This window comes from Carlito syrichta, unplaced genomic scaffold (genome assembly GCF_000164805.1).
Source record: "Carlito syrichta isolate Samal-C Ts95f unplaced genomic scaffold, Tarsius_syrichta-2.0.1 Scaffold316037, whole genome shotgun sequence".
NCBI classification, from domain to species: domain Eukaryota; kingdom Metazoa; phylum Chordata; class Mammalia; order Primates; family Tarsiidae; genus Carlito; species Carlito syrichta.
Window position 1 is genome coordinate 253407 of NW_007260133.1, and position 13511 is coordinate 266917.

General features: G+C 36.9%; 1 protein-coding gene across 1 annotated transcript in view; it reads left to right on the top strand.

The window, feature by feature from the left end:
- Positions 1-10863: 10863 nt before the first annotated feature.
- The window catches only part of SPATA16 (spermatogenesis associated 16), a 250920-nt gene continuing 248272 nt past the window's right edge, over positions 10864-13511 (top strand). The window contains exon 1 of the mRNA XM_008073725.1: positions 10864-11482. Within this exon, the coding sequence (XP_008071916.1) occupies positions 10913-11482 (570 nt within the window). The 5' untranslated portion in view covers positions 10864-10912. The remainder of the gene's footprint in view (positions 11483-13511) is intronic.

Consider the following 13511-nt stretch of genomic DNA (forward strand, 5'->3'; position numbering starts at 1 on the left):
TTAAGGGGTAATGAGGCATGATGTATGCAACCTACTTTCAAATGACTTGGAGAAAAAAATGACATATTGTAAATATATTTACGTGTGTGTGTGCCTATACATTTCTGTCCACATCATACACATTAGGAAAAAAGAATTGCAAATGTGGTCAGGACATTTAAAATTGGTAGCTATAGTTACATTTTTGAGCTCTCGATATTATTTTCACAACTTTTCTGTAAATTTGAAATTATTTCAAATAGAAAGTTGTGTGTGTGTGTGTGTGTGTGTGTGTGTGTGTGTGTGTGTGTTTAAAGATGCATTTTCCACCTCTGAGTAGATTTAACTTTGAAACATGTTTGAGAAAAATTAGTTAAGTAATTTAAAAGGTGGTTCAAAGAAGAAATCCTCATAGTTGCTGCCATTAATTTTGTGAGTCTTTGTGAGCAAAGCACTGAACTGTCCAATACGTGTCTCTTCACTTGGATGGCGATTGTGACAACCATTTAGCTTGCATAGTGTAGTAAGAGGCAGTGGAATAAGGCAGAGAGACTTCTGAGAGGGCTGCAGTATGTGGTTCTAAGCACTGATTTACTCTGTGACCGGCCTGAGGCTCCATTTCTTCATCTGCAAAATAGAGATTAAATCAGAGTGTTCTGAAAACCACTTCATCTCTACAATTCTGAGTTACAGTTTCATAAATAAAATGTGAAAGTCTAAGAATTAAAAACTTTATCAACAGAATTAAAGAGCTGACTAAAATAAAGGAAAAATTTTTTGCACATCTGTATAGCCTCTTAAGTAAATAGAAACTTGGTTCACTTTTACAGAGTGACAGAGCAATGTTTGCAAAGAAACAGAACAAAATTTGAGCTTTCTCTCAGAACGCTCATGAATTTGGCAGGCTGATTGCATTTATGTTTCAAGAAGAAATGTAGCCAAAGGTCTCTAAAGTACACTGAAACATTACTTCCCTTACCCTCATATTCCTGCCACAGCAAATGAGTTATTGTTTTTACAAATTAGATTAAGGATTTTAGAGAAGTACAATTGTATCCTTGTGGACCACATTGGTAAAGACAGCAAGTTGTAACATTATGAGTTCTCCAAAAAGGGCTGATTTTTCTGAAGATTTTGGGTTTGAATGAGCCATGTTTTATGTCAACAAAGAATCAGGGAAAATATTTTTTCTCTAACAAAGACTAAAATACAAACGACCAGGGTAGGTACACCGTAAATATTGTTGACTTGACTTAGAGCAGCAAACAATAAAAATAAGGGGACAAAAAAGAGAAACAGGATATCACAGTGCCTAGAGAAGCTTTCCATGGTGAAGCCAATTTGTAAAAAGCTACCTTGCATTTAGGTGAATTCTGCTTCATTGTCAGCTTTTGTAAAGTAGTACAACAAAAACAGCAACAAGATACTTGTGAATTCTTCATTGTGTAATAAGATACGATCATTCATTTATCCAGTCAACAAATATTTATTGTGTACTTACCCTGTGTTGAGCACAATCAGAATATGAAGCAGTGAACTAGGTAGATGAGATATAGTCTCTCACATTCTGGTGGGGAACATAGATTTGAATGAAATATAAAAAAGCAAATACCACTATGACAAGTGGTTTGAAGAGATTTAAAACAGATATGTGACTGAATGGGGCTGAGATACTCTAGTTCATCAGAGAAAGCTTCTTTGAAAATAGACACTTAAACTATAATCTGAATAACACAGTGGAGAACATTCCAGCCCAACTAGTACAAAGGTTCAGAAGTAGAAATGAAATGAAATTAATAGAACAGAATGAATGTCGGATGACTGGACCATAGTAGACAAAGGGGGAAGATATGTGATGGTTTTCAGAGGGGACAGAGGCATGAGGGATTGTATTCTATTCTGGGTGTTATGGGAAGCCATTAAAAGGTTCTAAGCACAAATGAGATGGGACCTGATTTTTGTTTAAAGAATGATTTGGGCTGCTGTGTATGAGGAAGCAAAGGCAATAATCTAGACAGGATACCATGGAGCCTGAAGGGGAGAGTATTAGTCATGGATATGAAAAGAGGTAGTAGACCTTGGAAAGACAGAGTCAACAGGACCAAATGAAGGATTGTGTAGGATGCAGTTTAAGTGAAAGAAAGGAATCAAGGATAACTTACAAAGTTATGTCTTGGCCAACCGGGTAGATGTGGGTGTATGTATTGGGGTGAGAATTAAAAGATCTGTTTTGAAATTGTTAATTTTAGGATGTCTATTTGATAATTCAATATTATATATGTTACATAGTTGAGCATGCAGTTTTGAGGTTTTAGGAGCACTTAGGATCTGAACTTGTAACACTGGGAGTTTGGAGCATATGATGATAGCTGAAGTCATAGGATTGCACAAGATCGCCTAAGGAGAGGTTGTAGTTGGTGAATAAAAAGAGGCTCCAGGACTGGCCTCTTGGGTGGAATAGAAGAGGAAGAACCAAGCCAGGAGACTGAGAATGAGAGGTGAGTGAAATAACAAGAAAGTTGGAAGAGCACGGTGTCACATGGAGTGAAAAGAAAATGTTCCACTAAAGAGAAAGAGCATTAGCCATGAAGACTGCTGCCAAGAGAGGAGGACTGGCGAACGTGAGCCTGGGATGACCACTGGATTTAGTAGTGTGAAAGTTAAAGGAGTTTGTGTTTGTTTTTCTTAAAAGAAAGGGGCTGCTAAATCAGCATGTGCATCCACAGAATTAAAACTGTAGAAAGAGAAGAAGAGGTGATCATGGAAAGGAGACAGTAAAGTCATTGAGAGGATGGAGGGGTAGGATGAAGACAAAAGGACTTAGTCTTGGAAAGAGTGGAGGTACGTTCACTCAAGGAATTGCTTGTAGAATTGCTAAAGTTTGACAAAGTGCCTCTTCTCTTTCATAAATCATCTAATCTGACTTTTTTATATTGGAAATGTGTCCAGTCATTCCCAGTTTCAGAGGAGGAAAAAAAAGTTTAGAGAGGTTGGAGAATTTCCCCTAGAACCTACTGTTAATAAGTAATAAATCTAGAATTACATCTTTCTTGCAACTCCAAACTGCTTGTTCTTTCCACTACATAATTCCATGACAAAGTCTCCTTGCTAATGTTCCTAACACAATGTGGCAAATGTTCAGTGTACTAGGTACAAAGAAGTAGAGTTGCTTTGACGCCATTATTTCCATTTGATGACTTAGTGATGAGCAAATGATTTGACAAGTTTTAAGTCCCTGGAATCTATTCATGTGGAAGTTTTATGTTCACATAATTTTGTTCTGAAATCTAATGACTGCTGAAATATTGCAGGGCCATAATTACATTTGCAGCTAAAGATCTTTAAAATCACTTAAGATCTAATGCCTTCCTCAGTAGAATTGGTTCACATACTCAGGTCAACCATAAATTGCTAGTTTATTTTTTTACCATTTTAAAGGGAGTCTCACCCAGTATAAGAGCAGTAAGGTTAAATACCTGGTTATTAATTTTTCTATAAAAAATTTTAAAGTAAGGAAAGTATAAATTCAAATCAACTTGGGATGCAATGCAAAAGAATTTGTTATTCTATGGTCTAAAAAGCATGGAATTTGGCATCAAGTGTCCTAGGTTCCAGTGTTAGTTCCAGTATACTCTGTGAGATTTTTTCAAGTTGTTTATTCTCTTGGTTTTGTCATTATTTAAGTAAGGCTAATAATATTTATGTTGTGAGACGTAAATGGGTTAATCCAGTGAGATAACTTTGTAGACTGAGAATGACTGTTGGCTATTATTATTTATATGGTATTATAGGGTATCTTTTATTTTCCGTTTCTTAACAAGCATGGTAAGCCAACATCAGCTTCCCCTTGTGATAATAGTGTACCATTTCTTTTCTTTCTTTCTTTTTTTTTTTTTTTGAGTTGGAGTCTCACTCTGTTGCCCAGACTGGAGTGCAGTGGTTGCTCCCGGCCACCGCAGCCTCGACCTGCTGGGCTCCGGCGATCCTGATCCTTCCGCCTCACCCTTCCAAGTAGCTGGAACTACAGGCGCGCGCTTCCACACCCGCTAATTTTTGACTTATTGTAGAGATGAGGTCTCGCCAAGTGACCCAGGCGGGTCTCGAGCCCGCAGGCTCAGGCAATCCACTCACCTCAGCCTCCCAAAGGCGCGGGATTACAGGCTGAGCCACCGAGCCCGGCTAGTGTACCATTTCTTATGGGTACTTGAGTAAAAGAGAAGAGAATTGCTTACATAAGGACACTCCTCATTATCCCTCTTCTAAAAAGCCTTGAAACTGTATCAGGCTCCTGCTCCCATAGAAGTATGTTCATCATTGCTACCATAGTACAGTAGTACCTAAAACCTCATTCATACAAATAGCAGATGCGCATTGAAAGCAAATTATGTTCTAGACTCTGAAGAAACCATACATCAATATTTTAAGAAGATCGTGATGCATCCCTGCCTCTCCTGCAGCTTGCAGTCTAGGAAGAGAGCATCCCCTCTGTATAAAGCTGCTGTTCTATGCATCTTCCCTTCCTATTCTCTATCCTCACCCCCAGCTGTGAGCACTAGAAAGCCAAGACTCTTGTTTGGGTCATTTTAGTTTTCTTCATATACCTAGCACAGTACCTTATTCACAGTAGGTGCTCATTAAATGATTATTGAATTGAAGAAATATTTTGGAGTGTGTTTTTAAAAATATTTAAAAGTACTGGTAGACTAACAAGCAAGGTGTTTTTCCTCATAATGTCTCTCTAGTTACATTTAACAGCAAGTTAAAATTAGATATTTTTTTAAAGAAAGAAAACCATAGCAACTGTGATGAATGTTGAATGTTTCAGAGAGCACATTTTTAAGGATTCTCTTTTTCTACATTGCCCATGTTTGAGCTGCCTATTTCAATCAAAAATTTAATAAATAATCTGTGGTACTAATAGCAATGTAAACCTCTGATTGAATCTGTGAAGCAATAGAAACTCCCACATAGAACAGAACACTTGATGAAATACTTGAAGGAAAAAATGTGCTGAAAATCTACTGAATAAATTTAAAATGGTTACCTGCTGGAGCTGGAAATGATTGAATATTAACTTCTCTTTGTTTCATGTACTTGTATTTAGTATAAAATCTTGGAGATTGTTCCAATGTTTCATGTCAATATTTGCTAAAGATCTTTTTTTTAAGGCATGTTTTTATGAGGAAATCAATTTTACAGTGCTGTCTTCTAAATTAAAGAATGAAAATTTTGACAGAATGTTATCAGCAAATACTTCTTTGACATACATAATGATTGCCTAATAGTTTTCTCTAAATGTATTTTTATTGAAGTAATGATTAAAGTATAGCTTAGTGCCTCAGGAACACTGACTAATGTCATGTTAATCAATTTGACTACTAAAAAAAAGTGAAGAGGTTGATAGTTTAAATCTAATTGGTACATGATTCACTTGAACTATCAAAGAAGAAAATGTACTTTACCCCTGCCCACATTTGAAACAAACAAAAAAATTCAGCAAACCCCTGTGAAATAACTTTTTCAAAGTTATAAGCCATATCTTTAGAAAAAAATTCAATTTTGTTTCTCTTGAAGATTCTCTTGTAAATTAGCCTAGATTCACAGCATTCATAATGATCAACATCTACTGAATGCCTACTCTATGCAAAGCACTGAACTAATGTCAATATAAGTGTAGCGTATTTCTGCTTTTAGAGAGTTTATTGGAAGAAATAAGTCATTCAGGCATAACTGCAATGTAAAAAAAAAAAAAAATTCAGTGCCTATAAATACCTCCAGTATTATTCTGAAGAGGTTTCAATGGCTTAACTCCCAGTCAGATTTAGACAGGTAGAATGAGGTGGAAACAGGAAGATGGGGAATTCTTAGTTGAAAGACTGAAAACACACATTGAGCTAGGTAGTAAAAGTTCTCAAATTCAAGATCAGTTTTATAATTTTTCAAGAAGCTGTAAGCGAGCAGTTCCATAACTCTTCTGTGCATGTGCGACTTTTTTTTTTATATATATAAAGGGCAGGCTCTAAATCTGAAATTGAAGTCACTGGATTTGCAACCAGCACTGAAAAATGTTGACTGGGTCTGGCCATGCTTTCTCAGCCCGTTCATTTAGTACACTTTTAGACATTCAGGTATTATTCTGAATCAGGGGAGGGTGAAGTATTGCTTCCTGGATATATGTGGAATAATTGATCTTTCAGCTGTCTGGAAACCAAGCATCTGCCTATGTATTTATTCCCTCTGAGTGCTCTGTGTATGCCATGTACACTTCCCCCTCTATTGTTGTTCCTTATATAAACTGCACTGAAGACCAAGATGATGATTTCTATAGTGAGGTATAGGGACTAATGCAGAAAGACTCGGAAGCCTGTTTCTTAAAAACAATAAAACCTTCCTTCCTCAGGAGAGAATGGCTTGGGGTGGGGGACAGCTGGGAGGAGGATTGGGTGGGGGGAGTTTAGAGTAAAAATAGGCAGAAGAAGGGAGAGCAGGAGGGAGGGAAATGGAAAGAGAGAGAAAAACAATTGCCTTCTAGAAGAAGTAAGGTATCTTTATAACCTTACACACCTTTATGTGTTCAAGGGATGTGACATAAATACAGCAGAGGTAGGAAATGCTGCTACCCATGCTAAAATGTTACTAAGACAACCAATGACAGACTTTCCGGCACATTTTAGCCTCTGGTGCTTGAAGTAAAAAGTTTAGCTAAGAAACCTGGGAGATATTATTAAAATGTTGAAACAGCTTACAAGCCAACGTTTCCTGTTTATATTTTTACAGTCTATTGTGAGAATGAATTTGACCAGAGATCCTTAAAACCAGTTATTTTAAGCTGTAAACAAGTTTTGAGAGCTGCATCTCTGCTACTGAAAGAAACGTAATGGTATAGATGCATATCTGAGTATCCATCCACCAAAGATCTTAACTGAAGGATGGAAGCTCGTTTTCAGTCAATCCGAATCACATGTGGCACAAATGCCAACACAAGATAAGGATGATGGCCAGGACAGCTTTTCTCTTGCCTCTCTGAGTAGCCACATTAGTAGTTCAAAAGATATATTGGATGCCAGCAGTACAAGATATATTGGATTCTAAGAGAGGAAATAAAAACACGGCCTTGTTCAAAGTAAAACTGTGTGGATGGGCCTGTCTTCACAGCGGTGATGGTCTTCTCTAATACTGGGCGTAGCAAAGACTGGCAAAAATTTCAGCCTTCTATAGACAGTCTAATATGTCAGTTGAAATCACGGGGAATACAATAATGTATTATTCTAGTATTTAACTTTTGCAAATTAATATCCAAGATAGCTATTATTAGAATTATCTTTTTTTATTAAAGATGTGGGGCACAACCTAGGGTTAGGTATACAAAATGATCATTGTACAGGTAAAGTTTGGGTCTCACTTTGGTCCCCACATCACCTAGTTTGAGATCAGGTATCCTTAATGATGAAGCGTGCCCTTCCACTCTCTCCCCTGGCAGTTTCCCACTACTGCTAGTCCCTGTCTTATAGTATTATGGTAATTGTTCGGGGTCCACTTATGAGTGAGAACGTATGGTACTCAGTTCTTTGTTTCTGTGCTAGATCACCGAGTATTACAGGCTCTAAATCCATCCAAGTTGCTGCGAAGTTCATAATTTTGTATTTCTTTATGACTGCGAGATATTCCATCATGTATATGTACCACATTTTTTTAATCCAGTCTACGTGGTTGGTGCCATATTTTTGCTATTGTGAATAGTGCTACAATAAACATGTGTGCACAGGTACCTTTTTTGTAGAATTATTTGAGTTCTTCTGGGTATATTCCCAGAAGGGGGATTGCTGGGTCATATGGAAGGTCAATTTTTAGATCTTTTAGGATTCGCCACACTGTTTTCCACAGAGGCTGTGCTAGTTTATACTCCCACAAACCATGTAGAACTGTTCCCTTTTCCCCACATCCTCTCCAGCATCTGTTGCTTTTTTAGTTATTGATGATGACCATCCTGACTGGAGTTAGGTGGTAGCTTAGTGTAGTTTTAATTTGCATTTCCTTGATGATTAGTAAAGCTGAGCATTTTTTCATGTATCTGTTGGTTGCTCACGTCTTCTTTTGAGAACTGTCTATTCATATCTTTTTCCCACTTTTTAATAAGACGGCTTATTTTTTTCTTTTCAGCATGTTTGAGTTCCTGTAGATCCTTAATTTTAGGCCCTTGTCAGACATACAGTTGGCAAATACTTTTTCCCAGTCTGGGCTGCCTCCCCCACTCTCTTGATGGTTTATTGGGCTTTCCAGAAGCTTTTCAGTTTGATGAGGTCCCACTTGTCTATCTTATCTCTTATGGCATGGGCACTTGGGGTTTTGATCAGGAATTGGTTGCCAGTTCCAATTTCCATAAGGGTGTCTCCTGTATTTTCTAAGGTTCTTGTAGTTTAAGGTTTTATGTTTAGGTCTTTTATCCATTTAGAGTTGGTTTTTGTGTAAAGTAATAGGTAGGAGTCTTATTTTAATCATCTGCATGTGAGCAGCCAATTTTCCCAGCACCATTTACTGATTAAGTTCTCCTCTCCCCAGTGGTTGTTAGTGGAGGCTTTGTCTAAGATGAGTTGGTTGAGAAATTGAGGTTTTGTTTCCAGAATCTCTATCCTGTTCCATTGGCCTATATCCCTGTTCTTGTACCAATACCGACTGTTTTGATTATTGTAGCCTTATAATAAAGTTTAAATTCTGGAAGTGTGATACCTTTTTCTTTGTTTCTTTTGCTGAGGATTGTTTTGGCTCTTTGTGGTTTATGTTTCCATATGAATTTCTTCTGTATTGTTGTTTCCAGGTCTGAGAAGAATGCTGCTGGTAATTTACTGAATATTGTGTTAAATCTATAGATTGCCTTGGGTAGGATGGACATCTTAACAATGTTGGTTTTCCAGTCCATGAGCATGGAATATTTTTTAATTTGTTTGTGTCATCTTTGATTTCTTTGAGCAATGTTTTGTAGTTTTCATTGTAAAGGTCTTTCACTTTTCTGGTAGGAAGATGCCAAGGTATTTCATTTTTTGTGTGGCTGTGGTGAATGAGATTGTGTTTTTTATTTGGTTCTCTGCCTGTTTGTTTTTGGTGTATAAGAATGCTACTGTCTTTTGCATGTTGATTTTGTACGCTGAGACTTTGCCAAAGTCCTTTATCAGTGCAAGAAGATTTTTGATAGATCCCTTGGGTTTTCAAGGTATAAGATCATGTCATCTGCAAAGAGGATAATTTAGTTCCTCTTTCCTATTTGGATATTCCTGAATTCCTTCTCTTGTCTGATTGCTGTAGCTAGGACTTCCAACACTATGTTGAGCAAGAGGGGTGAAGGAATTCAATCTTTCTTATGAGGTAATAAAAACTGTCACAGTGGACTCTTTGATGTGTCTACATATGACCCCTAACCTTTTCTGATGACACATATTTGCAATGGTAGTGAGGGAAAACGTGCCTCACAGGTTAGAGCCATAGGGAGAGTTCTGTTTTTTCCTTTACTTAAGAATCCAGTGGATCACAATTCTGATTTTAAAGGTCTTCTATAGGCAAACTGCTATCTTCCAAATGAACAAATACAAATAATCAAAAACATTAACAAAATTATAAGTTTTGAGAAACTACTCAAGACTTTGTTTTGAGTCAGGAACTGTCCTTGTTGTGGATGAAAAAAAGCACAAATGTTGGCCTTTATCTCCTGGTTATCTTATTATTGTATTCAGTCTTTATTTCTTGCTATTTTTGCCTCTCTCTGCAGTCTGATGTAAGTCTATTAGCTATCCTAAGGAACATGTTATAGAGAAAGTACCCCAGTCTAGGAGTTGGGAGTTGCAGTCTCTGAAAAGAAATAGCAATCTGAATGAGCAGGTTTTTCTAATGATCAGTTTGACCTTGGATGGCAACTTAACTTCTCTATCCCATAGGATTTTTTTTCCTTGCAAAATGTGGTCCCTATTACTAATTTACCCCACAAAGTTGTTTCCAGGACAGAATGGGATAGGTGAAAAAGTTCTAAAAGATAGGATGCAACCTTTACTAACATTAGTTTTTAGGACATTTTATTAGTTTTTAGGACATTTTATATTTTGAAAAAAAATATAGAAGCAGAGACAGTATGCAGAAACCTTGGAATCAAAATACTACTAAGTTATATATTTTGAGCATTCATGCTTTAGGAAAATGCCTCATCTTTACATAATATGCTATGTTGATACCATTTCTATAAACATATTCATGCAGTAGATGCAAGGTGAATCTGAAGTTCACACTCATGTGAGGTAGAAGGTCATGTTCTTTGGCTTTAAGTCTGTTCTGACCAATAACTGTCTTTAAAGCTGTTTAAACCTGAGGCTTTCATTATTAATAGAAGAAATAAATTTAGGAAAGATTGTGCTCACAACATTTTTGGAAGCTTTTCAGAGGAAGTAGCTATGGTTTCCTCAGACTTCCAAGTCTATTATGCAGGTTAGTGGTGTATTTTATAATGAGTTCTAGACCACCTGCCTTTCTGAGGAAATTAATATTGAGATGGATTTATTTTGTCTTTTTTGTCCTCGGTGGTTATGTATAAGATTTTCCTTTTCAATGAGTTTGGGCACCCCATAAAAATATTCATTCAGTGTTGTTCATATGGATGATTTTTTTTTAAGACAATGTCTAGATGTATTTTCAGCAGATTATTTTCTTGGTGAGTTTTGGGACTGAAACATGTACTGTCCTAGTAAAAGAGTCAGCAGGTGATGTAAATACAGTTTTACTTCTAAGGCAATAGATACCTAAAATGAATCAGACAGTGTTTTATATGAATTTGACTATAGTCTAAACCACTGTGATTCAAAATATCGCTTTAATTATTTTCCTCCTTCTCATCCCTCCAGGAGTTTTGAGTGGGATCAATGGATGCAGAAGGAGTTTGGAGAATGCAGTGAAAATGATCTATCATGATCAGCTTGTTCCAAAGATAAACACAAGCAAGAAAATGTCCACCTTAGCAAACCCACCTAACATCCTGGATATGCCACAGGAAATTAAGAAAACCTGTGGAGATAAACAGGTAGAAATCACAGCTGAAAGAATAAAAATGACAAAGAGCATCAAAGAAAAACAAAGCAATGATTTAGAGAAAGTGGCCTTTAAACGGAAGTCAGAAGGTGAAGAAAAGCCAGCAGGAAAGAAAGAGGCAAAGATAATAGAACTTGACAATCAGTTAATCATTATGCCTCTGCCTCACATCCCCTTAAAGAACGTAATGGATGTGGAAATGAAGTTGGTCTACATTGATGAAGAAGACGTGAGCTATGAGTTTGCAGAGTCCTTTGATTCCACTGGGATTCAGCCAACATGCCGAGAAGCTGAAATAGTAGACCCTTTGCATGTACCTAATTTCAGCTTTCTGCCTCAGATTGACAAATGGCTTCAGGTAGCCTTAAAGGATGCCAGCTCTTGCTATAGACAAAAGAAATACGCCATGGCAGCAGGACAGTTCAGAACAGCACTTGAGGTATGGGATTAAAGAAAATATAGATTGGTGACAGGAAGCTATGAAATAGAAAGTTGCAATTTCATTGAGTGGTTCTGACCATACTGTAATGAGCAGTGATCATGGGGTGAGGATTAGTTAATGATTTCAGGATTATGCAGCTCCCGGTTCACATAAAGCAAATAAGCTATGACTGCAGATTAATATGCCTGTGTGCACATGATCTATAGAAATAACCCCAATAGCATACCTCATGTTTTTTCTCTGTTAGCAAACCCTTCTGTGAAATGTGGTTGGTTTTGTAATTTAGGTGTGTATCCATAAAAGTCATAAAGTTTTATTGCAATGGTTGTGGGTAGAATATAGATTCTCTAGAAATAGGCAGTTGATGAGTATATGAATCATCCTCTTTGATATGTAGTCTCTTCATGATTAAGCATAACTCTCTTCAGCATGTACTTATAATCCGTACATGATACTCATTACAAACAAATTAACACCATTTGACTTTACCATCAAACTTCACTTTCCTTCTCTTCTAGTGAACTTTCTGAATGATTATTTTTCTATCTGCAATCAGGTAAGTTTGTCAATATCTTGGCACCAAAAAAATAGCCCATGGATTGAAATAAACTTGAGAATCACCGATAAAACACAAAATAGGTAGCAGGAAGAATTGCTCTATCTCATAACTCACTGAACCCATGGAAGGACCAACGTGTGTAGCTAGGAGTCCCTTTGACCTGGCTATATTGGTGAGAGCATATTTTATTAATGACAAAAATATATATTTCAAGACAATATTTCAATGCATACTATATGTGCCTGCTGGGCACTGGAGATTTTTTTTTAATTAGTAAATACATGTTTTTTTCCCTCTAACCACCTAGTGAGGGTGATAAACCAGCAAACATCTAAATAGAGATGCCACAAAGGTGGAACTGGGACTCACTGTCCGGGCTGGAGGTGAGCAGGAGTCAATGTGTGATATTGTGGTGGAGATTAAAGGAAGGTATCAGTTCCACTGTCACTTGCAGGTTAAAATGATGACATCTACAATGAAGTATTAAGGAGCAATACCAGACAATGGTGCCCCTAAATATTTAAAAAGAAACCAAGCACCAAAAGGAGGCCTGAATAGATGTGAAGTGATTAGGTAGCTCACAAATAGATGCATCTATAACTATTTTTGTTCTCATAAAGGGTCATCTACACAAAGGACAGTGTGACACACTGTGTAAACATCTCAACTATGGAGTCAGTGCTGAAGAGCCTTGGTTATCCACAAACCACCAAGATAGCCTCCTGCTGTACTCTGAGCTAAAGCCCAGCAGCCTTGGTCTAAGAAAAGGATGCTAAGGAAAGTCTCCATGAAAGCCCCTAGGCAGTTCTGCTAGGGCCGTTTTCAGCTGATTTTTCCCCCTGGTGGGAGGGAAGGTTAAAGGTATTATTTTATAAATAGAGAAAAATAATCATTTTGGCAATTCAAAAAGGCATAAGAGAAGAAAAGATGCTGTAAGAGCTTCAAATTAATTCTAGGTAGAAGCAAAACATATCCACATTAACTGAAAAAAAAAATACAGTTTTCCAAAAGCATTCAAAATTATGAAATTTGAATCTGGTTTTGCTAAACCCAATATTTTGAATCTGGTTTATAATTGTACTGGAAAATGTTTGTGGCTTGTGGTCTCTCTCTCTCTCTCTCTCTCTCAGGATTTTTAGGAAAGTTTTGAATGGCTGACACTAATTACTGATAATTAACAAAGGTAATTATTTTGAAGCCAAAACTTAGCTTAGACATCTGGTCTAGCTTTTGTCTAATTATCTTGGGAGTTAAAACTTGAAATCTTACCTAGAATGTCTCTTAATAAACCAATGTTACTGGGAATAGAAAAGATTAGCTCTTTAACCCTTCTTCTTCTGAATTTAATTGCTAAATTTAACTTCTTCAATCCTGAGACATTATTTAATGCATCTCTCCCTTTTCCTTAGATCCTAACATAGCTTCAAGTAATATAGGATGGATGGTAGAGACCAAGACAAAATGATA